Source organism: Rhyacophila brunnea, unplaced genomic scaffold (assembly GCF_057557595.1).
Source record: "Rhyacophila brunnea isolate RB1 unplaced genomic scaffold, BYU_Rbru_1.0 scaffold_4, whole genome shotgun sequence".
Classification (NCBI taxonomy): domain Eukaryota; kingdom Metazoa; phylum Arthropoda; class Insecta; order Trichoptera; family Rhyacophilidae; genus Rhyacophila; species Rhyacophila brunnea.
This window is the reverse complement of record NW_028233068.1, coordinates 27,046,911-27,071,949: the sequence shown is the minus strand read 5'-3', so window position 1 is coordinate 27,071,949 and position 25,039 is coordinate 27,046,911. Positions and strand designations below refer to the sequence as shown.

General features: G+C 33.8%; 1 protein-coding gene across 3 annotated transcripts in view; it reads right to left on the bottom strand.

Annotated features, from left to right (window-relative positions):
* The window catches only part of Dhc64C (dynein heavy chain, cytoplasmic), a 63,935-nt gene that overhangs the window by 7,279 nt on the left and 31,617 nt on the right, over positions 1-25,039 (bottom strand). For 2 of the 3 annotated variants that reach the window (XM_085954873.1, XM_085954874.1), the window contains 42 exons: positions 24,759-24,847; positions 23,635-23,667; positions 22,626-22,735; positions 22,374-22,499; positions 21,436-21,613; positions 21,106-21,215; positions 20,863-20,992; positions 20,221-20,378; positions 19,998-20,124; positions 19,800-19,889; positions 19,528-19,687; positions 18,664-18,851; positions 15,375-15,501; positions 14,950-15,098; positions 14,401-14,594; positions 14,169-14,314; positions 13,963-14,078; positions 13,452-13,548; positions 13,255-13,349; positions 12,564-12,725; positions 12,331-12,440; positions 12,054-12,207; positions 10,547-10,755; positions 10,032-10,191; positions 9,767-9,868; positions 9,456-9,555; positions 6,278-6,476; positions 5,107-5,224; positions 4,161-4,376; positions 3,872-4,027; positions 3,191-3,364; positions 2,857-3,021; positions 2,556-2,692; positions 2,289-2,449; positions 2,055-2,197; positions 1,875-1,943; positions 1,542-1,718; positions 1,322-1,435; positions 974-1,080; positions 667-823; positions 401-575; positions 195-312 (listed from right to left, as the gene is read on the bottom strand). In XM_085954873.1, the coding sequence (XP_085810999.1) occupies positions 195-312; positions 401-575; positions 667-823; positions 974-1,080; positions 1,322-1,435; positions 1,542-1,718; positions 1,875-1,943; positions 2,055-2,197; positions 2,289-2,449; positions 2,556-2,692; positions 2,857-3,021; positions 3,191-3,364; positions 3,872-4,027; positions 4,161-4,376; positions 5,107-5,224; positions 6,278-6,476; positions 9,456-9,555; positions 9,767-9,868; positions 10,032-10,191; positions 10,547-10,755; positions 12,054-12,207; positions 12,331-12,440; positions 12,564-12,725; positions 13,255-13,349; positions 13,452-13,548; positions 13,963-14,078; positions 14,169-14,314; positions 14,401-14,594; positions 14,950-15,098; positions 15,375-15,501; positions 18,664-18,851; positions 19,528-19,687; positions 19,800-19,889; positions 19,998-20,124; positions 20,221-20,378; positions 20,863-20,992; positions 21,106-21,215; positions 21,436-21,613; positions 22,374-22,499; positions 22,626-22,735; positions 23,635-23,667; positions 24,759-24,847 (5,806 nt within the window). The remainder of the gene's footprint in view (positions 1-194; positions 313-400; positions 576-666; positions 824-973; positions 1,081-1,321; positions 1,436-1,541; positions 1,719-1,874; positions 1,944-2,054; positions 2,198-2,288; positions 2,450-2,555; positions 2,693-2,856; positions 3,022-3,190; positions 3,365-3,871; positions 4,028-4,160; positions 4,377-5,106; positions 5,225-6,277; positions 6,477-9,455; positions 9,556-9,766; positions 9,869-10,031; positions 10,192-10,546; positions 10,756-12,053; positions 12,208-12,330; positions 12,441-12,563; positions 12,726-13,254; positions 13,350-13,451; positions 13,549-13,962; positions 14,079-14,168; positions 14,315-14,400; positions 14,595-14,949; positions 15,099-15,374; positions 15,502-18,663; positions 18,852-19,527; positions 19,688-19,799; positions 19,890-19,997; positions 20,125-20,220; positions 20,379-20,862; positions 20,993-21,105; positions 21,216-21,435; positions 21,614-22,373; positions 22,500-22,625; positions 22,736-23,634; positions 23,668-24,758; positions 24,848-25,039) is intronic. The other variant, XM_085954875.1, reaches the window with a different exon arrangement.

The window sequence follows — 25,039 nt, the reverse complement described above, 5'->3', positions numbered from 1 at the left end:
GAAACAAATTGCCATTTGGTTCAAATTTTGACATAGAATACAACGGAAAAAAATAATCTTACGTTAAAACAAATAAATGAAGCTTTGAAACTAAAAACGTTGTTTCCCGCAAATATCGAATTGCGGACTTGTCGCTTTTTGTAATTAGATGCCTCATATGTTGTAAACTTGTGTATTAAAAAAATTAGAGTCACCTTCCAGTTTTGCAGGCCATGTTGATCGCTCTATCGGCTTGATTGAATCCTTCAGCCGAACCAATCGCAATACTCGATATTTGCTTATTCAATTCGGTTGCTAGATCATCCACACGACCTGTTCAAAAAATAATCATAAATAAATTCATAATCAAAACAAGAGTGTCTATGTCAAACATAAGAATTTATCACAACATAGTACTGACCGCTGGCATCAAATCCGGTGACGGAGCACAACAGGGCTGGTGTAGCAGCAGATAAATCTTTCTCGACAATTCCAGCCAGATCAGGTTCCCGTTCTGCTCGGGGCATGAAGCTGGCTCCTAGCACTTCAGCGACAAGTTGCTGGGCTGCCGCGATCACACGATCCGGTCTAAATGCCTATCGAAGAAAAAAAATAATCAGTTTAACCAGAAAGTGAAACATATGAAAATTATTATATTTAGAAGAAAAATGAGCAGTGAAGACATACCTGAATGATTAGCAACTGGTACATGTGAGCAGCGATCGGCGAAGGATTGTCCCAGAGTACAGGAACACACTGCTCTGGTGAAGCTTGGCCTAACCATGTCAAAAAGTCTTGACTGGCCGTTGCCACCTTTTCAGGGAGTTTACGAAGAGCTGGTAACCTATTTAAACATGAAATAAAATACTATCATAATATGTGCATAAAAAATGGTACAATGAAAATAAACTTGTTGCAAATTTATTCTATAAACAAACTATATACCTTAACATATAGGCAGAAATTATCTTTCATTTATTGATGGTGTACTAACCTTGTGCTAAGTCGGACCATGGCTTCCTGTTGTTCGATGGATAAACCATCCATGGCCGATGAAACGGATACGACACCTTCCTTTCCACGCAGGAATACTTGGAATTCCTGTTTAAATACAATTAAATGAAAACAATGCACCAATACTATTGCACAAATACGAGGAACAGGAAAGACCCCATTAATTTAAATGATTTTGAAATATCAGTCACAGAGTTTTGACTAATTCAGAGAACAAGTCATTTATTATCTGTGGTGAAAGGCTTATAAACTAACTTCATTGGTTTAACTGGGCATTATTCAAAATAATTATTAATCACTGATTCAAATAAAAATATAAGATTCTCACTTGTTCCAAATGCTCTTCTTGCGGCCTGCCCTTCAGATGAATTCTACACAAAAGTAGAGCGAATGTGAGCCTATCTGTGTGAAGCATTCCCCTAGCAACACGCTCGTAGCAAACCTGTTAAAAAATTGTAGAATTAATAATCTGCCGCAATTGGCCTGTCTTTTTATTCTTCCATTAATAGAATCAACATCGGTAAGGAAATATTGTAAATATTTCTTACCGAAAAGAGGTCACTGGTGATGACAGCGAGCCTCTTGGAATGGTCGGTGAGCTGCTGAAGTCCCGGGTTGGAATACAAGACGGAGCCAAACACTTCCAAGAACATCTTCAAAGAATATTGGTAGAGGAAGTGCACCAGATTCAGGGACTCCATTGTGAAATACATGCTGCTGCAAGCCTATTAAAAAAATAATAAAGTAGTAAGAAAAAAGTATTTTAAACCTATGCATTTTCATCTATTGTCATATCACATTTTCAAACTTTTAATGAAAATCTAAAATACGAAAGATGCTCTTTTCAATAATTGTGGTAGGTACATGGAATAGCTATTTACCTGAGATAAGGGTAAGTATTGTTGACTGACAGTCTCTATCTCAGCTATCACCTTATCCGTTTCTTCAACCTATATAAAACAAAAATTAATTTATTGTGTAATCGAAGATAAAGAAAATATTTTATTACAGGAAGTAATTATTACAGGAAGATTAATTTGAGGCAATAAAATATATCTAACCTTCTGTCCAATATCTGCAGCTTCACGTTTGAGTGTTTCCAACGTTGCAATGACAGAATCATCATCCAGAATCTTTCCTTTAGCGTCATTCAACGCTTGCAGGAGAGATTTCTCCAATTGGCGTAAACGCAGGTGGAATTCACCTAGAAATAAAAGAAAGTACTCAACACCAATTATTGTATATTATATAAGTAATTACAAAAAAAAATGTACCAATGCAAATATTTCACAAACCTTGCAGTTTTAGGAGATCTGATCGCTTCTCGTCAATATCTGGCCTTTCCGCCTTCAGCACTTGATTGAGGCACTGACTTTGAAGAGACGACCGTGTCACGGTGAAGTTCACAAAGGTAACACGAGAGCAGATATCCGGAGGGAATTCCACGGTTGGATCCCTGAAAACATTAGACATTATAATATCACAAAAAATAACCATTGTCAAAACGCTTAAATATGAGTCTGGTAACTAAGCATTCTCACAAACACAAAAATAAAACACACCTGGTACTCAAGAATATGACGAATGACGGACTCAAATCAATGTCTTGGTCCCCGAGCGTGATCAGAACACGACCTCCAGTTCTTCTTAACTCACGATTCAGAACGGGATTCAAGATTGGATCGTAATTCTCAACATCCTACAAAAATTAAGAACAATAAAATCAACAAAAAACAACAAAGCGTCCAATAAAGAAAACAATCCTCAACGAATTTATTTTATTGTCACCATTAACGTAAGATTACAATTCAATCATATAACCTGATAAACAAAATAAGAATAATTTACTCCAGTGTTGCGTACCTGTACTAATAGAGGGTTACCGAACCGAAGCGCGGATTCCAAATTCTTTCTGAACGAGTCGTCCAAGAAAGACGTTTTCGTAATCTTCCTGTCCTTGAATTCATTCATGATGAATTCTGTCGCTTGTCCTGATGGATCAATTATAAGCGGGTATCTGTTGAAACGCTGAAAAGATAACCAAAATGATTTTTAAGTTTGCTTTAATTAGATATGGTTTAAAACCTTGATATTATCATTTGCCGTATTCGGTTGTTTCCTATAATTCAAGTTATAAAACGAACAAAAAGATAACCCTTGTAAGGTAATCGAATTGTTAATCATCTTCCTTAGTTACCTTGAGCATGATAGCATTCTCTACGCACAAATCATCGGCCGGTAAAGCATTCGCCTGCCAGCGCAATCTCTCATCGGGATTTGAAAGATATTCTGTTCTTGCAATATCTTGACGGTATCGCAGACCAGCTCTTTGAAGATGGGACACCCATGTTGAGAACAGACTCTGCCTATACTATAAAACAGAAAACAGCACAGCTTAATAACTTACACCAGTCAACCCCTGACAAAATCTCATAATTCACAATTTTATTAAGGAAAATAGGGTGATGAATAATATTCCCTGTAACTTTACGTTTTAAGTGTGTAAAAAATAAATAAATCTGGATGTACAATTACAAACATAGAATTGAGATGGCATAAAATTCATCAGTGATGTTTAATCTTTTTGGAGCAGAGAGCTACCATAGCTTTTTTCAAAACCTTTGGCCCTTACACTGTGAATATAATAAAAGTCAAAAATATGCATCATTGTGAGTATGTACATGTGTTCTTGCATTACATTTTTGTTGCAAAGAATTAAGATTATGAGAACATTTAATGAAAGTATGACCCTTTGGAACCATTCTAATTTAATCATTTTTGTTCAAGCTTCTAAATATCTTCTCGACGCTACCGAGCGACCTCAAGCTACCAGTTGGACATGACTGTGTTAAATAAATGAAATAATTATTGTACTTACATGCTGATCGAAGTATCCTCCATACGCAATGAATGCAGCCGAGAGTAAGACGTCACCGACGATTGTGCTCATCTGCGATCTGAATGCTTCAGAACTGCCTTCCCATCTTTCTCGTTCAATTACCAGTGACTTCAGAAGGGCTATTGATCTGTCCACCTATTTAATCAAATAAACATAACAATAACTAACGAAGATGTCAACAGACATCTATAAAATTAATCATCGTGCAATATACATACAAAGTAAAATAATTATTGTAGATATATACGGTAATAATATTGTGGCTTACCTTTGCTTGTACATTCTCTAGATCCGTCTTGATAGCCTGTGCCTGAGCGATAAGCTGCGCATATTCCTCCTTATAAGCGGCAATACTCTTTTCTAATTGCTGAACGAGTTGAGTGACCTCTTCTCCGGCAGCTACATTTGTAGTTGCCCTGTCTTCGAGGGCACGCAACTCACCTCTCAGCGGTTCAACACGTTTCAACATGTCGGCATATTCAATCTAAAAAAAACAAAATGATAACAATTACCCACTATCAAAGGCATATGTACAACATTTTGTCAAATAAAAAATGAATTCATTTAATGTAATATTTATATTTGATATTGCTATAGTTAGATATGTTTTTGGTAAGTTGCCAATGTTTCGTCTATGGATATTTATTTTCATTTCTGATTTATTTCAAAATCATATCGAAGAGATAAACTAATTGACATCGCTTCTATATTTTCATAGAGAACCCTTGTCCCATACGTCTATCGATTGGTCAAGGGCGTTCAAGCTCACTGCGGATGAGGAGCCACAAGGGGTTTTATTTATGTTAAGCGCCGCTATAATTTCATATTGAATTATTTAAACATTTTACAATATACATTTAGAAACAAAACATCGTTCCTGTGCGTGGAAAGAATATTAACACTGATTACTGGACACTGGACACCCATTATCCGAACCATGATTATCTGGATTTCTACATGATTAATAATTTTGTGTGATCATACGAAAATGTCTGATTTAAAAATATTGTTTTAACAATAAAAACTGAAATGTTCATTAATTGCTGTGAAATGGTATTCCAGAATAAAATAGAATTTTTATTCTTTTTCAATTATTCGGATTATTTTCACCACAAATTAGTCCAGATAATGGAGGTTTTACTATAGTTTTGTTTCGCATATTGTTACACAAACAACTTCAAGATTGTTTACTACATATTATATTTATAACTGACCTGAGCGATGGCCCATTTCACCATAGGACCGCAAGCCATACTGGCTCTGTTGACTTTCTCAAAGTTGTAATCAGGATTGCTCAAATATCTCGTTTTCATCTTTTCACGTACGTCGTCCCTGCGTATTCCAATACAAAATTATCAATACACGAACTCGTAAGGTTTACACCGATGAAAACGATGAAAATTGAATGACAAAATGGATTTTTAATTGAAATAGTTATGGTTTTAATTTTTTTTGTTGACAAATTATTTCATTCATTAGTAAAAATTGTACATGAAACATACATCCATACATACACACACACATACACATATCAAACCGCAACCCATATAAGCAGAGCCATTTGTTATTGTTTGTATTTATAGCTTCATAAGTGTTTGTTTTCAGAACAACGGTGTAAGTCCACAAATGAGAATAATTAGTATTAATTCATGTTACTATACAAAAAAAACAGATCCACTTGTTAAAATTTTATATGCAGTTAATTTTTGACCACCAACTGACAATATTAGATGTGATTAAGTAGACATTTAATTGTTACACTAATGTGCATTACCAGTACATATTTTCATACTGGACTTACACCATTTTGGGGCCAAAACGAGTTGTTATGTCGGCGATTTCACATGCTATTTTGGACTTCAATTTCAAATCTAAAAACCATTTATACATGACTGAATGTGAATATTATGTGTATCCTTATTTGGCTATTCTGCTGAATTATTTTCAGAGTGTGTGTGAAAGAGGTTGATTGATGAATATCAAATAAAACCCCACCCAAATGGAAATAATAACGTTATAAAAAAACCGATGATTAACAAAAAAAAATTTTTTAAATTAAAATAATTATCATTCTATTTCACACTAACTATATGCTTCTAAATGACACAATCAAAATACACGAATGGGAGAAATAAATGAAGAAGAAAGTTTATGACAACAAACTCTACGCCAAATAAAATATAATTAGTATTCAAAACAAAAAAAAAATTACTTGCAAAATAATCAAAACATTTTTATAGATTTTTAGGGAATAGCCAAAAAAAGATTAAGCACGTCCAAAAAAAAAAAAAATGAAAACAATGATGAGTCCAAAATCATAAAATGGTAAAAATCATGAGTCACAACGATGATGAGTCAAATATATATATATAATATCCATCTCACGTAATATCCTCAGTGGAGAAATTGGAAACGATTGAATTGATGAAATTCTCCCGCATGATGACGGCGCGGATGGCCTTCCAATCCGTTGCGTTTTCGCCGAGAAGTAAACATATCGACTCGAGTGCCACTTTTACGATGGCAGGCGGATTCGCCATCGACCGCACCTCCACAAGGTGCTGTTTCTTGATCGATTTCACAGCTGTTCGGTTCATTTACAATCGTATTAAATTTGCGTTTTCAGCATTCCCCCATATGAACATTTTGCCGAATTTCATAATTATTGTATCATATTTCCCATTGTTTGTTTTGTTTCATAGATTCATTATCATTTTTTATTTTAAGTCATTTTGTGTAATATGTTTTATTACATCAGGTAAAGTATCCAAAATTTGATCAATGATACATTTACCAAGTAGCAAAATATGTTGAAAATTTCAACAAATATTTTCATACAGTTAAAATAGTGACACCAATTATTGGTTTCCATAGAATGTATCAATCGAATTATCCAGTACAATTGAATACAATGTTTTATCAGTTAGATATTCAATGTTCATCACATTTCGACATCAAACCGATCATGTGTTTAAAAAATAATGGGAATGATTTTTTATTGTTTTGTTGTCAATATGTGAGGGTTGTTTATGGATAGTTCATTTAGTAGTTAATATGTTATCAGCCAATCAGTGATCGCCGTTTGGGTTCCCAGCAACCAATGTAGAGCAGTTGTGTCCAACGCGTCGGCCAATCGGATGCGAGGAGGAGAGTTGTGCAGTGTGAGCGAGCGAGAGGCGGCGGGAAAAGAAAAGAGAAAGAAAACAAAATGCCGTGAGACAGATAGAACAATAATAATAATAATTTAAACAAACACAAAACGGATGGAGGATCGGTAGCGAAATGACATTTATATTTAAAATGGATGGAAATGAAATGTCTTCAGTACCTTCGATTAAAAATTATAAAATTTATATTTAAAGAAAAAAGGTTTCCTCAAACTCTTCGCTTGGCGTATTATTTATCTTATTTATTAATATATAGATATATTTTAATTTAAAAATAGAAAATTTACCATCATCGAAATCAATTTTAAAAATAATATTATATTATTTTTAAAAAATACATAATATCTGAGAATGATCCATCCATTTTATATTGAATAAATTATAGTGGATACATACAAAGGGTAAGCTTTAATACTGACATTATATTAAATTATTATTCTATGGTTAGGTCATTTCTCCAAATTTCAGTGTGGTATATACGATTTTTTTTAAAAACAGTATTACAAAATTGCAATCTTTTAGCGATATGCCTATATTTAATAGATTCAAGTGTAAAGTGGAGTGATTCGGAATCGATTCAGAATGAACCAGTACTCGATAAAACAACTAAAACTAAAATGGAGATATGACTTCTTTACTTGTATGATACATGCCTATTATTATGGATTTTACACGAAAAAATATTCTTTGTAGTTAATAAATCGATTATTTACATGAAATTAACATACAAAGAGTCCAGGTTAAAATAATACGTAATAAACTATGGGTATAGAAGAAATAGAATGAAAAGGTTTTGTTGGAATTATATAATTTATATCTCGATAACTGTGCAATATTTCAATATGTACATTTCTGTTAATATTCAAACAATATTTGATAAACTATTTTTATTGAGAATCCACTGTGAATCAAATATTGCTTGCAGTTATCCCCCGAGTATATTTTATATAACTGTTAGGTAATCATATATATTTGGGTATGTTAGATAATATAATATTTACGATATATTATTTGTTAGGCACAATAATAATACTATCTAAGCATTCCACGGCTGCATTCATTAAAAAAATAAACAATAATAAATTATTAAATCAATACGGACAAAAAATGGCTGCCTGCGCATTCAAAATGGCTGAAAAGAAAAGAAATACACAAAACAAGAGTGCGTGTTCCCCAAAACGATAACAATATGTAACATTCGGGTGCGTACCCCTGAAGAAAAAATATAAATAAAAACGTGTAGATACTCAGGTTTGGTAGATGTGAGCGGGAGACGTATTTCTCAATGTCATATCACACCTTATGACTTATGCTTTTTTATTTATTTATTACTATTTATTTTTCCATTATTGGTGTTATAAAATTCAATAAAGGATTAATAGATTTCGCGGAATCATATCAGTCAGTAAAATGTCTGAAAAACTCGAATCGCACTGTGCCAATTTTTATCAAACAATAATTCAAGCAAAGATATTTGCAGAAATTATATGACAACACTCGGCATAGAACGATTGACAGTTTTTCAGAATTTTAGAGGAAGGGTCGTGCCCGTGGATTGTTCCGTACGTGATCATGTCAGTGTGAAAGTTGACGATGGTGGCGATAAAGTTGTCCCGAACGAGGGCGGAGCGGATGGCCCGCCAGTCTGAGGAGCGCTCTCCCAGCAGGAGGCAGATGGATTCCAGCGCCAGCTTCACCACGGGCGGCGGGTTGCCCATCGACCGCACCTCTACCAGCTGCTGCTTCTTGATCGAACGCACCGCTATTGCCACACATACATAGCTACACATTAATTCTATGTCATAATTAAGCCACAAATAAACAAATTCATCTACACACACTACTCAGTATGAAAAAGGCTTCGGTGTAGAAATGATCATTCGGGAGAAGTGTCAAAACAATGTAGTGTTTCAATGAGACAAACTGCAAGAGATTCTTTATGAAATAATTAAACACAAAACATGCGTTTGTATTGGATTTTAAAAGGTTTGAAACTACAGTTCAGGCAGTACGTAATTGACTTATTTAAAAAGCTCATACTTTTTTGTCTAATAGAATTTTCAAAGTTACATCCGGGAGTTCACTAGAATGGTATTCTAAATATGTACAAAACTTCTCAATGATCATTCGATTTAGAAACTTATATAAAAAGAATACTAAAAATTCACTGTGATGAATTGTAGAAGATAAATTCTTTGCTAAATGAATATTTTAGTTAAAGCAAAATAGTGGACCTACCTTTTTTTGTAGTGTTTTTTTTAAATATATTTTTTCTCTGTCAAAAACAATGTTATTAGTGATCATTCACATTGAAAACAATACAATACAAAACATAGGCATTAAATGAAACTGATATTTTCAAAAAAAACGTGTAAATAGATGAATTAATTTCATACCGGTTTGAGCGTCAATAACGGCGGGTTCGACCAGCGCTAGGTCAGCCATTACGTCCTTTCGCTTTGCTTCTATTTGCACTGTCTGCTGGGCTAATGCCACCTGAATAATACAATAATTGAATCCATTAGAACTTAATCTAATTAATATCATATGAACATCATGTAGTTTTAAATAAGTTATAGACCAATTAGTAGAGGAGAACACCCTTTGAATCCACACCTTGTCAAAATCATTCGACTACATTTTTGACATTGTATTGTTGATCTGCAATTTTTACGTGATAAAAAAATGCAATGAAATAAAACATCACCTGTATCTCTTGCGATTGCACTTTTTTCTTTTCGGCTTCTTGTTGATCTTTCACCATCTGTCGGAGTTTTGCGTTGGCCGCTTCATTTTTAGCTTGCAATTCCTACGTCACAAACATTTCAATATGCATTAAAAATTAGAAAGATATCAAATCAATTATTTATAAATTAAATCAGTGTGTTTATTGATATATTAAAAATTCAACAATCATCCCGATACAATATGAAAGATAGAAGTGAATTTAATATTATTGAAGATTGGCAAACCTGAGACTTGACAGCCAAACTTTTCTGCATGTCCTCAACCTGTTCGACGGTCTCTGCGATTTTTCCCAAGCCGACGTTCAAATGCAATTGCTGCTCTTCCAGATCCGTTCGCTTTTCTCGGTACAACCGGACCAGATGATGGATGAAGTCCAAGTAATGTCTAGAAAAGTAACAAATAATTTATTTATTTTATCTTGTGAAACTGTTATATATATATGTATTGAAAAAAAAACCTTCATGCAATTGAAACAAAAAAAGAAACCTCCTGTGTATCGATTAAGTTAGCTACAAGTGAAAGATATTGCCAAAATAAGCTTTGAATACTTTGGATTGGATACTGTATAATCGAATTCAACTTCAATTTGACATTTCGCGCACCTAAAATATTATCAGTAACGAATTATCAAACATGTTTGAAGGTAAATGTGACTTTTTCAACTGCTTGATTTTACTCAAGATATTCTGTGATCAGTGATTTTTAATAAATTTAAGTACGTATGAGCTTGTTCTCTTACCTTGGTGTAATAGCCATGGTCCTGCCTCCTCTCTTGGTGAGGCGGCTATTGGCAGTGCGCAGAGTCTGGTGGACGTAGACACAAGCGTTGATGACGGCATCGCGGTGTTGGGGACGAGGCGGAACTTTACCGCAAGCGGCCGGGAAGTTCTCGGGCGCCATGTAATCCGATGCATCTAAGTCTACACGAGACGTGAACTCTTTGCCCACCTATAGATACAAATTAATAATCGTGAAGACATCGACAAGGAAGGAAAAGTAAATTGCTAAGCTTTCTAGGACTTCTTTTATGATTCCAAGTTTATCTTGACGAGATTAATACATATTATGTAACCTATGACAAAAAATTTCATCAGAAAAATTTATTAGTGTCAGAGAAAAAATACAAACATTTCTTGCTATCAATAAACATAGTTTAAAAAATTTATGTGTCTAATCCGTCCTGTAAATGAAGTGAGAGATGTAAACTGTTCACAGGTTCGCTGCCGCCCTATATAATATAGAATTGACCCCATGTGCCAATCCACAAAAACGTAAAAATTAGGTCAAAGTAGACGAAACCAAGTGATGACTAATATATTTTATTAGCCGATAACATGTAAATACATCAGTAAAATATAATGTCACTGAGCCAGGCAGCACTGCCACTTGAATTTCAACTTGAACTGTATTTGTTATAAATAAGTTATATTATAACAAGTAGTAAATCATAAAAATTTTCACAGTACCTACGCATTGAAAACATTCAAGTGAGTTTTGTGAATGTCACCCTTGTAAAATGCTCCAAAATATTATGTCAGTCACGCAATTTTGTTTTATGGTTTTTTACAGCCTGACAGATAAAACAAATTTATTGATTCCCTAATTGCTTTTATAGGATTTGGTACTCATTATGTCATGAAAAATGTCAAATCTCAAAGCCATCCACTTGAGTAACACTAATATGAAGACCAATTAATATTTCCTTTGAACAGTGGCGTGCTAGACTAAAAAACTTTTTAACTTTATAAAATCATACTGAAAAATATTCTAAATAACCTAATGCTGCCACTGCTGAACATGTGATAAGTGATAATGATAAGTGGTATGTAAGTAGGACCTTATAAAACACAGTGCCGAAAAATGTCTATAAAAAATCTAATTATGATGCAAAATAAAAACCAACTATTGAAAAATATCGGTAACGTATTCAACTACGATGCCAGCTAAGAAATAAACCACGCAATGATAGTGCCAGTGAAAGAATGACATTTTCGTGATTACTATACAGGCGGCTCCGATCGGATACGGCGGCACCGAATATAAGTGGCCACGTGGCTCCGATCAGCGCCGGTGGCAGCAAACCTGTTAATGTCTAACTATTCATTTACTATATTGTTGGGTAAGTATCATTTTTATATTAAAACACTAAAACTATTATGTTTAGGTTCTTTATTTGATATCAGCCTTAGATGTATTGTTGGTTGACATGATTCTATATATATTCGCGATATCTCTATAAAACTAACCTGATAGAGAGCTCCATCGCTCCAATCTCCAAACCAATTGAGAACACATCTGTTGAACAACGCCGGCGATGTGGCAGCCCTATCTTTAAGGCCTTGAGATGACGGGTTCATTGTAAACACCACATGCAAATTGCGCATTACCTGACCGGTGAACCTGATAAAACAAACAATAAATATATTATGAAAATACTTCAAACTCAATATTGAATCAACGTTATTGTCTCAATGAAATTGATTATAATATATTCCGCTAAGGCGCAAATGAAAAAATACGCACCACTTGTAGAGTTCATCATTACTGTCCAACATTAACCCTTCACGTTGGGCACCTTCTTTGCACTGAGTCATCAGTGTTGCAAAATCATCACCCTCAAAGAGACCAGGCACCTGCAACCAAAAGGATACAAGACTTAGATGGGCTTTCAAGAGATCCAACACAAATCTTGGACAAATAAATAAATAATAAATTATATTTTTGTCATTTATAATATGAATAATAATTATACAGACCTCTCCGTTGGCCAAGAGCGTATTCATCCGCTCCAAGAAGCCGCTGTCCAAAACGTTGGATTCGTCCAAAATGAAGGCAACCTTTTCATCTCTGCAACCGGCTCTTCGAAGCACGCATCGGAGATCTTCGTCGAAATCTAAGCCTGTATATTTATTGTGTACCTAGAATAAAGAAAAAACATTATTATTATAATAATAATAATAATAATTACATATTTATCACATTATCGAGTAGGTATTAACATAAATTTTGAATTGTTATACCTTTGCCTGTGCGGTCATGGAATTTCATTATAATACTCGCTACTAAAAGTAAACATTGTCAAAAACGCCAATGAGATTTTATTTTACTGCCACTACTAGAAACCCTTATGCACCAAAATAATTGTATATTACCTACTGTCAGTTTTGGCTTACTTGAAGTTAACTAAACAATAGCAAAAGAAAACCTCATTGACTGCGCACTGCTTCATAACAGTGGGCGAATTAACTTCATTCAAATTAAAATCATTCTTAAATGTCAAAAATTATCAACGCATAAAACTTTCTCGAAATTGCCATAAAATGTAGAAACCATCTAGAAATATGGCAGAATTTTTAAGCTCTTTGAATGTAATTCAATGGGTATAATCAATACGCTTTGTATTGTAATTATGTTATTGAACAGGAAATTAATATGTATGAGACAAACCTTGATCTGGAAGATGCTGAGTCCGTTCATCCATGCAACGAATCGACTGAGAGTTGTCTTACCAGCACCTGACACTCCGATAAGCAATAGATGACCTGAAATTAAAGACATATTTTCAAGAAACTGATTTGAATAAAAGGGTATAATATCGAAGAGGAATATTATAGTTTTCCGGTACAAAATGATGTGTCTCATACCTTGAGGCTGTCTGAAGATCCTGTCGATTCTCAGAACATGGTCGAGTACTTCATCAAACAGTACCAATGGAACATCCAGTTCCTCTTCATAGAACACCTGATAAAAAAAAACATGGTAAATTTAAAGTCACCAATAGGGAGGTACCCCTCGGACAATAATTTTTAAAATGCATCAATAGGTGTATATGAAAGTGAAACCAAGTGAGATTTACTTGCCAGGTCTGCACTGAAACAACAATAACTTGCATGTGTATTGAAGTAACAAAAGAAGTTTTGATATAACGGACCATCATTATTTAGATGAACAATCATGTATAATCGAGTGTTTACAAAAAAATATTGAAATGAAAAGTTAAAGTTCTACATATGTAGCAGTTTTAGCAAACTCTTGTCAAATATACTTATTCATTTTAAATTTGTGTTCAATGGGTTATTGTCTTTGATCCAAGCACTTTGGTTAGATCACATTCAACTGATCGTTTTGTAAAAAATCTCTGAAACCATGAAATACCTTTAGACGCGCTTTCACGTAATCCCTGAGTTGGTCTCTCAGCACAGGACTATAATCCTTACTCAACCAATTGCTGTAAAGTATTGGACGAGTAAGTGCGGCCTCTTGATCGATACCTTCAATATAGACAAAAACAATTAATAGATATGATCAAGTCCATGAATATTTGATTACAAACTCACATATTGTATAAACAAGATTTTCACCTGGGAAATGTTGTATGGCTACAGCGTCTATATTGTCATTGGTCCATTTCCTCTCCGTATCATCGACCAGCCTGTCTTGGAACAATCTGAGCGCTTCATGAGCCCATAGTCTCACTAATCCTTCTACTGACAAACTGTCCAAAGGTCTAAAAACAAACAAACAATTATATTACACAAAGGAAATAACAATTGTTTGTGCAATGTAAAAAAATGTTTATTAGAGGAATATTACCTGATGGCTTCACATATGCCTCGCACCCATCGTGTCATTTCCCTAGGACTGTAAACATAATGCGGCTGCATGTCTTGCGTGAACCTTTCCTGTGACGCGAGATACAATTGAACCATAGCGTTTGTCAACGCCTCGGATTGAGAACGAAGGGAAGGCATCATTCGCAGCATGGCACGAGTGAAAGTTCCGTAGATCTGTATTAAAAATTACAATTAATTAAATTATATCCCATATATGAGATGTTATTTTTTCAGTTCGATTATAGATTGTTTGGTAGAGTTGTAAATCCATGATGGTCGCTCGGCTTAAGTGTTGGCCTATTGCGTCGTGGTCCCAGGTTCAAATCCTGGGTCGGGCAAGTACACATATTGTTTTTTAATATGGACCTAGTAGGTTGAGCAAGTGGCTGACATCCATTTCTCGAAAAAACAAAATCTGTCAATACAAACCTCCACTCTGTGGAGATCCATATGATCCTATTAGGATCGGATATGGTCGGTAAATAACCATCGTCTCTGGAAATGCTTACAAAGGTAATGAAATATTTGCCTGTTTGAGTGATGTCTCTCCGGGATAGTCGACGTAGATGACGGGTACATGACGTAGCAGCCGGTGGCTGAGAGGCTTTCGGCCGGGATCCGTGGGAGGGTTACAAGCTCCCACAAATTGAATGCGCTCCAAGCATACCCAGGAATGATCTAAAACGTTACATATACACAATGTATTGTTACAATTGAATGACAAAACATTTCATATTAGTTTATCTAAATTTAACTTTTAAAATTTAAATACAAATAAAACTATAACGATGTATAAATCCTTGGGTTTTTTAGATAATGAATATATTAGTCCAGAGTAATAATAATACATTTGTGTTAAATTTATTCCATACAGTAATATTCATACAGAACAATAATTACAATAAACATAAAAAAATAGTTTGACTTAATATGGTTTTATGGTAATAAACTGACCAGAAGCTCTGTAGAAGCCTTTGTGCTCCAAGAGTTGTCTCAGGAAGGAGATGACTCTCTGGGTGCCGTACTGATCCATGTCAGGCAAATTGATTTCGTCACAGAACAAAACCAGCCACTTCCCAAGCTAAAAAGAAGAAAGCAGAATTTTCAAGGGTAAGAATAAATTGTAATCTTTCTCTTAACATATTCAGCCCGATACCAATTTCAATTTCAATTCAATTTTCAATTTATTTTACATATTGTGGACATTACAAATTATAAGTTTAAGACGTTCACAACATGACATTTAGAAACAAAGAAATATTATTAAAACAGTATTATGTAATACTGTAATTATGCAATATTAACACTATACGGTCCGCGAATTTTCGCGAAGTACCTACACCAATATCCGGTACTTTTTAATGAAAATCAACAAATTTCGATCGCGAAGTTAAAAATGATATAACTTTTGAACCTATTGATATATTTCAATAAAATTTTCAGAAAATACTTAAAATATATCAATGCATCAAATTGTGTCATTTATTCAACAATTGTCAACCTCTGGCCCGCGTTCCATAAAGATAAAGTATATAATTCGTAAATTTTCGTAAATTGTATATTATATGTTATTAGATTAGTTCAATTTGATAAATATAATGTAAAGGAAACAGCCTATTGATATAAAGCATCACAATATATTATTTTTTAATTAAAAAATATAATAAAATATTCAAATACAAAATGTTTTACACCTCTATAGAATATGTATCAATTCATTTTTAGCGCTAGCTACTCATATCTCTGAATATCAAATATAATAAAATAACAAAGACTTCACACAAACTGTGAAGTGTTTAAAAATAAATGCACATTCATTCCCGACCGAACACTCACTAGTGATTTATTGGTTTTACGACTTTTATGGCCTAGCCGATAAAGGCAGTGCAGTGGCGTGCATCTTTTCGAGTAAATTCAATTAAATAAAATGCACGCATAATATACATTCCCACCGCTTATTACAATTTGGTATTATTGTAGGAATCGAGACAATCCAATAACAGTGCAGAGGCGTGCGTAAAAAAATCATATAACAAAATCTATGAGCAATAGGATTGTAAAACAAACATCTACATTCCACAAAAATATTTGAATCAACACTCAATTTTATGGATAATACCTTTATATAACTGGCTAGGCACGAAATAATTATTATCACACTAAAGCTGAAATTATTTGAAATAGTTTATAAAACTATGAATGTAAAATGAACTAACAACTAATATACTTTTTTTTAAATTATACGAAGAAAACCAATTACCAATATGTAGATGTAGAGGTACTTTACACTCTTTGGACATGTAAATAGTTTCTTTTCGAAGTTTATGTGAGGAACACACTTTACACTTTCTTCTTAAACGTTTATTAGTTGCGGAAATCCCCGGAAATATTTGATTGTGATTGAAAATTACACTAAAATCTCCGATATCTTCAGTCACTGGGAATATCTGACATAAAATCCGCATAGTTTTCCTCTGTTTAAAAACGAATGGTCCTCCATTTTAAAAAGTTTTTTTGGAGATAAAACTAATAAAAAATATATATCCTAGCTGAAATATACTTAGATTAATTATTTTTTCAATGAAATTAGTGCAATATAAATAATAATAGCTATTATTTATGCAGTTACACAAGCAATAATCTCCCGAAAAAATCGAACGAAAATGACAACGCGATACAAGTTCACATTTATAACTGTTCTCATTTTCAAGATAAAATTTCTATCATGGATGATGAAGCATGGTGGACGTTTCATGGGTAGTAAATCATTAAAGACAAAATATCAAATAGCACGCAATTTCATAGATAAAAATCGCGTTCATTTAAAAAAAAAAAAGAATGCAGGTTCATAAATGGTTGACTACCACTGAAAAGGGTCGACAATAAAATTTCGAAGTTGAAGTGACGACACTGGAATATAACATTGAGTGTTTATTACCTTTTTTGTTTATGTCTCGTGATTCACCCGCCTAGAAACGGGCTTGTAACTAATTAAAAAAATGGTATAGGTACAAAAAAATACTGAATGGTATTACGTCCGCCATATCTGTAAAAGTAAAAACCGCGCAATATTTTTTTTCCATCGTGCTTTTACTTCTTGCACATGTCATTCAACCATCTGTCGATAGATCTTGCAACCAAATATTAAATTTCATATTTATTTTTCACAGTTAAGATATGCCTATGTGAGGACGCCACGTAGGCGTCACCGGATCGTAACGTTCGGCTTGCAAAGGACGCCAATGTGGCGTTACCGGACCGTAAAGTGTTAAGTTATTCTACAGTATAAATTGATTAAATGAATAAATAGTATTGTGATCAACAAAACCTAACCTAAGGCATCCCAACTAGGGAATCCAATCCCGAGCCAAAATTCTGATCCCGGGATTTCGGGATTACAATTTGACAATCCCGGGATCCCGGGACTGGTCCCGGGATTGGCATTTTTTCCATTGTTAATTAAAAATTTTATATTTACAAATAACATTGATAAAATCGGTCAAAAATAAATCTAGTATAATTTATATTATTTAAGTCATTTATTGTTAATATTGTAGGTATATCGACGTTCAATCTTGGAAATACATAAGTTTAATGGAGTAAATAATATTGTAATATAAATAATAATGTGAATTTAATATGAGATTGCTGTTTCTGATAGTAACTTAATGAATGGATTAGCGAGATTTAAAATAGTAAAGCAAATAATCATGGCGTACTTATGGCATAAATCTAATTAGTCATCCAAATATGAAACTGCCGTAAAACGTATGAGATCATGGTGGAACTACTTTGTTAAAAGTGCGAAGCATGTTATATTTTCGCTTTTATTTTATTTTCCATAAAAATTGATAAAAAAATCAATCCCGAAATCCCGGGATTATGTTTATCAATCCCGGGATTCATAGGTATCGAAAATAGCTCGGGATCCCGGGATTGGAATCCCTAATCCCAACCAATTACATACTATTTCGGCAAATGAAATATGGTAAATTTTATTAGCCTCTTTGATCTATTTTTGGAAATCCCTCGTTCTATTGAATGATTTTTTCACATCAATAATGCGATTTTAGTTATGAATCTCAACATACACGAGAAATTAAAATATCAATACAATCATTGTCCAGCAGTGAACGTTGTTGATATGAAAGTTAATATTTTTTTTAAATCTTACGGATTACGGATGTGGTCAAATATATATTTATAAAATGCTGTATAGATTAGGTATATAGATCGCGTATACCTGCACTGGTGCCAAGATCACACCGTTGGGTGTCTTCCTGTACTCGCAGTAGTGGTCGAAGGTCTTGAGGAGTAGCTCGGGAGTGGTGGCAGACGAGAAGTTCAACCCTACCACCTCCATGTCGGGCAGAGCTCGCAACGCACTGAACAGAGTCATCGTCTTACCGGACCCAGGAGGACCGCATAATACTGTCCCCAAACAAACACGTTTTGTTATTACATGTACCTATCACAACAACATTACCGATTCAATACCCAACATGCAACACAAACAAAGCAAATTACCTTGACAATGAATCCTTCATAATTCAAAATCAGTTCACATTGAATCAACAATGTCACAAATTACAACAATTTACATTAAATTTAGATTTACAGTAAAACCTCATTAATACAAATTCCACGGGACTGAAAATCGAAAAAAAAATCCAATTACGCATTATGAAATGTATGGGGAAAAATATTAAAATTAAAAAAAAAAATCGATTTTCATCAATATCGTTTACGATCATAAATGTGCCTACCAAATTTCCGGTTCCATGTGTGTTAATGGGTCATAAAATGTCAGGATTATTTTTATTACCTTCTTAAAATAAGTAATTTATGATGTTTTACGAAAAGTCTGTCACAATTTTCAATGACTGGCTTATGAAATAGTGTACTTTATTACGATTTATTGAATATTTTTATACGCCAGGACTCTGAAATAATTACGAATTACGAAATTCGAATTAAAGGTATGGTTTTATATGAAAATATTGTTCAAGGGACTTTTTCTTTGCGAAAATTTCAAATTACGGCGAATTTCGAATTATCCGTGTTTTTTTAATGAGGTTCTACTGTACATATATATTTTTTGCCTTACCCAAAGGCTTGTGTTCTGCGAGCCATGTATAGAGCAGCGCCTCATGACGAACAGTGTCCAAAGTCGGCACTACAACATCTGGCGCCGCCACCTTGTGTGTTTCAACTTCGATTTGCGGCACTTTGGCGGACCACGGCGACCACTCACCTGTTATAGATACCTGAGATAGGAAAGAACACATACATTATTTTATTACCTTCACAACATTATATTTAAAGTTTTTATTTATATTTAGTTTTTGTAATAAGGCATATGCTACAAATTAATTTTACCTCAAAATCAATAATCGGTTGATTGGAATTGGCAGGTGGCAATGGAACGGTGCTGATGGATCTAATGAAGTCTCCGAGTTCACAGCGACCCTAAAATTATAACACAAATATTACACTCAAGTTAGTTGTGTTACAAAAACAAAATAAGCATGTGATGTGTTGTCAAAAGAAAGATTGAAGAAGTACTCAAATACTCACTTTAAGTTTTGAGTCACCAGCGAATGACCAAAGCAAGGAATAAACGAGCACTTTCGGAATGTAAGAATCCATTTGCTCAGGACTTATCGGGAAATCTGGATGTTGCCTATTATAAGCTAACACATTCCTGAAATAGAAAGTACAAATAATATTATAATAAGTCAAATAATTGCTGATTAATTGCAGATTTATTATGAATGAGTCAGAAAATTAATACACTAACCTGACTCCCTGATTGAGCATGGAAAAAAGAGATCCGAGAGCTCGGTGCCTGGTGAAGTCCATGACGTGATCCAAAGTGGCTGCACGCTCCGCACACCGCACTACTAAGCCGTCCGCTGAGAACAGAGGTCCTAACAGAGCCGCTACTGATCGCTGGGTCTATGGGAATAAATTAATACAGCTGAATTTCATACTTAAATTGTATACTTATATAGATTTGGAATTTCATTAAGGTATAAAAGATTCATCTTTATTTTTACTAACAGTAAAGAAAAACTATATAAATCCAAATTCATCAAAACGTCAAAATACCTTAATTCGTCAGTTATTTAAGGCTAGCATTGTAGTATATAGGTAAATCAGTATACAGTGGCAACATGGGCATGGTAGCATACCATTCTAATATACTTATGAATCGTCTATGGGGCCATTGCAGAATGATCTACATATATCTCTAACTTAGCCAAAAGGTATTCCTTATTCTTGCTAATTAAACTAAAACTAAAAGCAAATCCAAATTGTTATCAAGAATAATAATTATGGGAACAAACAAGTTCAGATGATTTTAATTATATGAATGTTTAAATTTTTACAGAAATATTAAGATAGTAAGATTTATATAATAAATTTGAATTGAAATTACCTGAAGAGCTGGAGACAATATTTCATCGGGAGTGGCTTGTTCGTTGCTTTGTGCATTGGCTTGCTTACCAGGAATCAGCAGAAGACTCAGAGAATCCTCTTCACCGTCTTCCAGTGGAATATTCTTTAATCTAGAAAACATCAGTCATATCATTGATATCACAAGATTTTTTAAACAGAAATACAACTTTTCAAGTGTGTTCTCTTTGTAATAAGGATTTAAAGTAGTAACTTTTATAATCACCTCATAAGATAGTTCTCGAAGATCATTTCTGTGGTCAGCACGTCTTGGGAGAACCAAACCATACCGCATCGAGAGACGGTGGCCAAAGTTGCATACTTCAAATCTTGAACCTACAAAAAAACAAAATCATTATTTTAATTGTCTTATTTTCAAACACAAAACATCTGAAACAACCTGCTACATATTTTAATAAACACAGTAGTTTAACGCATAATAACTAATATCTTTTAGATTTATTAAATATGAAACAATTTACATAATCAGCACTTTACTATATGGTCCAAATATCAAAATAAGCTAGATGGTTTTTCTGTTTTATATTGTTCTCACCTCAAACATAACTCGGACGTTGGGCGGTAAACTCAACCTCTCTCCATTGGGCAGTGTCAATAATTTATTGTCGTCAAGGACAGAATTGAGATTCTCTACCCATTCTGGATCAACGTCACCGTCGAATATAATCCACTGACGTTTGTTAATCTCACCGCGTACATTATCAATGATTTTCCTAAAAAATAATCAAAAAAGAAACAGTTAAAAATTAACAATGTTTAAAATAATATAGTCATCCATTGTCTCAATGTAAATCTGGTATGTGTGCTATAAATATCATTCCAAGGATGGCTGCATTGGTATCACAAGTTGGACACCTAACTTCATGTAAAAAATTCAAATTTTTATTGATTGAGTGTAATACTTATAAGGTGATCTCCCATAAAAATGATATTTTATGGAAGATATCGACCTATTAACACAATCACTGCTGACCTGTTAATTAATATTTAATTACTAAATTTAAATATCATGTTAATTATATCTTCTTCTTATTATGCCATCCCTTAGCGGAAGTCGGCCACCATCAAGGCGATCTTAGCTTGGTCGTCTGCTACCAGGAACAGTTCAGTGGAGCTGCACTCGTACCAATTATGGAGGTTCTTAAGCCACGAAATGCGGCGCCGTCCTCTGCTATGCTTATAAACTAATGCAAACTTGCCAGTCGCGATGCCAGCACTAAATGAGTTAAGCATTCCATAGCATCAGATTGTGTAACGGTACATATAAACCGGAACAACTTTTAATAAGAGGGTAGACCGTGGCTCTAGTATCACTGACTGCCAACCACCTGCCTCCTAGTTAAAGTTGTCACAATCTACTAGGAAGTATCTCATATTCAATTCAAAATACCCAATGTTCGAATGGTCTCTATTAATTTGGACGCACTTTACACATTTAATATTGTGTCTGTTAATTATACACATAATACTTGCCTTAGAATGTGTGTGAAAAGACCATCGGTCCATTCCCGGGTATTGGGATCCAACACGCCGTAGAGCGTCTCTTTAGACATCGCTTTGGGATCAATGACGTGGGCCACGCCTTCCACGCCCTCAAATCTGAAAATCGGCCAGCAGTATTAAAGAAACAATAATTCCACTGTGTACTTCATTAGATACGTTAATATCGAAAGTTAAAAATTTTAATTTCCATGTTATATTTAACATAAATGATGTAATAATGACCTTTCCAATGCCTTGAGTAGAACCTTCCAAGCCGTGGACTTTCCGCTGCCTGATGAACCGACCATCATGAGGCCATGGTTCAATTTGCAGATCTGGTACAACTGTAGTACCTGGATTAACATGGTTACATTTTCTTTATATTAATGTCTTAAAATGGTAAGATTTTGTTTTATTATTTGCTATAATGATTCATTATTATATGGACCTTATTATTTATTGTTACAGAAATAACTTTATTAATTCATCTGTCATCAGATGTACAAAGTGTGTAAAAGCCCAAAAACACTAATTCGTCACATAGGAAGAATTTTAGAGTTCCATTGGAAATTCAAATATACTTGATTCCATAGAAAAATATTATTTAATGAGTAACACCAGCAAGAATTTATTTATGTTTATTAATATTTGAAACACAGGAGGTATAGTTGTATTTTTAATAAATAAACCAATATTAATCATGCAAAATGAAGATTAAATAATGGCAACATTAAATTTTACCGGAATCACAAACCAACTAGGTGTATAAAAAAATAATGCTTGGATAATATTATGATAGGTACGAAATGACAATAAAAACTACTACATTAATTCCTGTTGAAACAAAACTATATGTATGACAATTCTAAAAAATAACAAATGTCATATGATATAACATTTCAAAGTACAATACAATAAAAAAAATAGTGTTTCGGTGAAGGGGACAAAATATAAGCACCAAAAACTTGCAACATAAGTTAACGACAATGTGGGAAAACAAATAAACATTATTTGCACAAGTCACCGGTCCATTTCAAAAATGTAATTAAATTTTGCATAAAAAGTATTTCATATATTGAGTATGTGTATGTAATGTAAGAAGCATTAGAATCAAATGTTTTGAAATAGACCATTGATATGTGTAACGTGTTCTCACAACATAACAAAAATAATACACAAAACAAAAAAAAGCGATGTAAAAAATCTTCGAAGTAATCTTTTTCGGTGCAGTAGATATTGTTGGCGGACTGACCTTTTCTACCCATGTGCTATCCCTAATGAAGTCCTAAGTAATGTCCGTCAAGATGACAATGCAATAGAGAGAGACAAAAGAACAAACACAAATTGCTCAATACAATGGTCACTTTAAACAGATTAAAGAAATTTGGTTGATTATAACTTTAATTCACGTACTGTTGTGTAAAATATTATTTTCAATGTAGTTTTCAGTGTAGTAATAGTGTAGTATGCAATAGCCGTAAAACAATCTAAGAAACACTCAGACTTGAGAAAATCACAAAGATGTATTGTGACCTCACCGGGAATCGAACCCGAAACCCCAGGTATGAGAATTTAGTGCCTTACACATTAGACAACGAGGGTCACAAAGCATTGAATAAAGAACTATTATCACAATAAAATTGTAACTCTGACAAAAAGTAGCAACCAGTATGGTTATTGTACAGGTAAACATACTTTATGTGCTTCGCTTGTATGCAAATTTTTTTTAGAATACATACCATTCAATAGGAATGAAGGATGATTGATTGAAATGGTAATGCTTAGCATTTTAAATACAAATACATAATATGGGGTCGTCCATAAATGATGCCACATGATATTTGTCATTTTTGACCCCACCCCTTGTGTCTAAATTATATTACATTTTTAACTCCCACCCCCACATTTATTAAAAAAAAAAATTGGTTGAAACTGTTTCAATGTAGGTAATGTTCGCAGTGAATATTTATTATTATTATTTTTTTATATTTAGTGAGTTTGTCACATTTTCTACAACTTCACTCTACCCCAGACCTATATCAGACATCCCCCCTTTAGGGCGTAACTATCATATATGGACGACATTTATGTTTACTACAGAATAATTTATTTCTAGCACACATCAAGAATATACTCGTAATTATTAACTGAAAAATGAGGTGGAATAGCTATATTACATATTAGCTGTATAATGGTAAGCAGCAAACATATCGCTGTTTCTACAGTAACTGTATTATCAGCGTATAAGTTTATTCGAAGTTCTACTGTAAATTAATTAGCTGTATTATAGCCAGTAGCGATTTTAACTTCAATATTTATGAAAGAAAAAACTATTTATGTACGTAATACAAGAATGAAGATGAAGTGTAAGGTTACCTTTTCCATCCAGGCTCCTCCCTGCTCATCGCCTTCGCCGCAAACGAGGAATTCGTCTGCGCACACTTTCCTAATTTCATTTTTCAGTCCTTCAAAGCAAAAATAAAGGCATTTCAATAAAAAATCCATACTCGTCCAAAGGTTTAAAAACAAATCATTTAAAACTTTAAAAAAAAATAGTGTGTGTGTAGGTGTGCAGTGTAGAGGTGGCCAATGACGTCTTAAGGCGCGAACTTTTCCGTGAACGAAACGCCGCTCATACAAAAATGATGTCTTTGGAC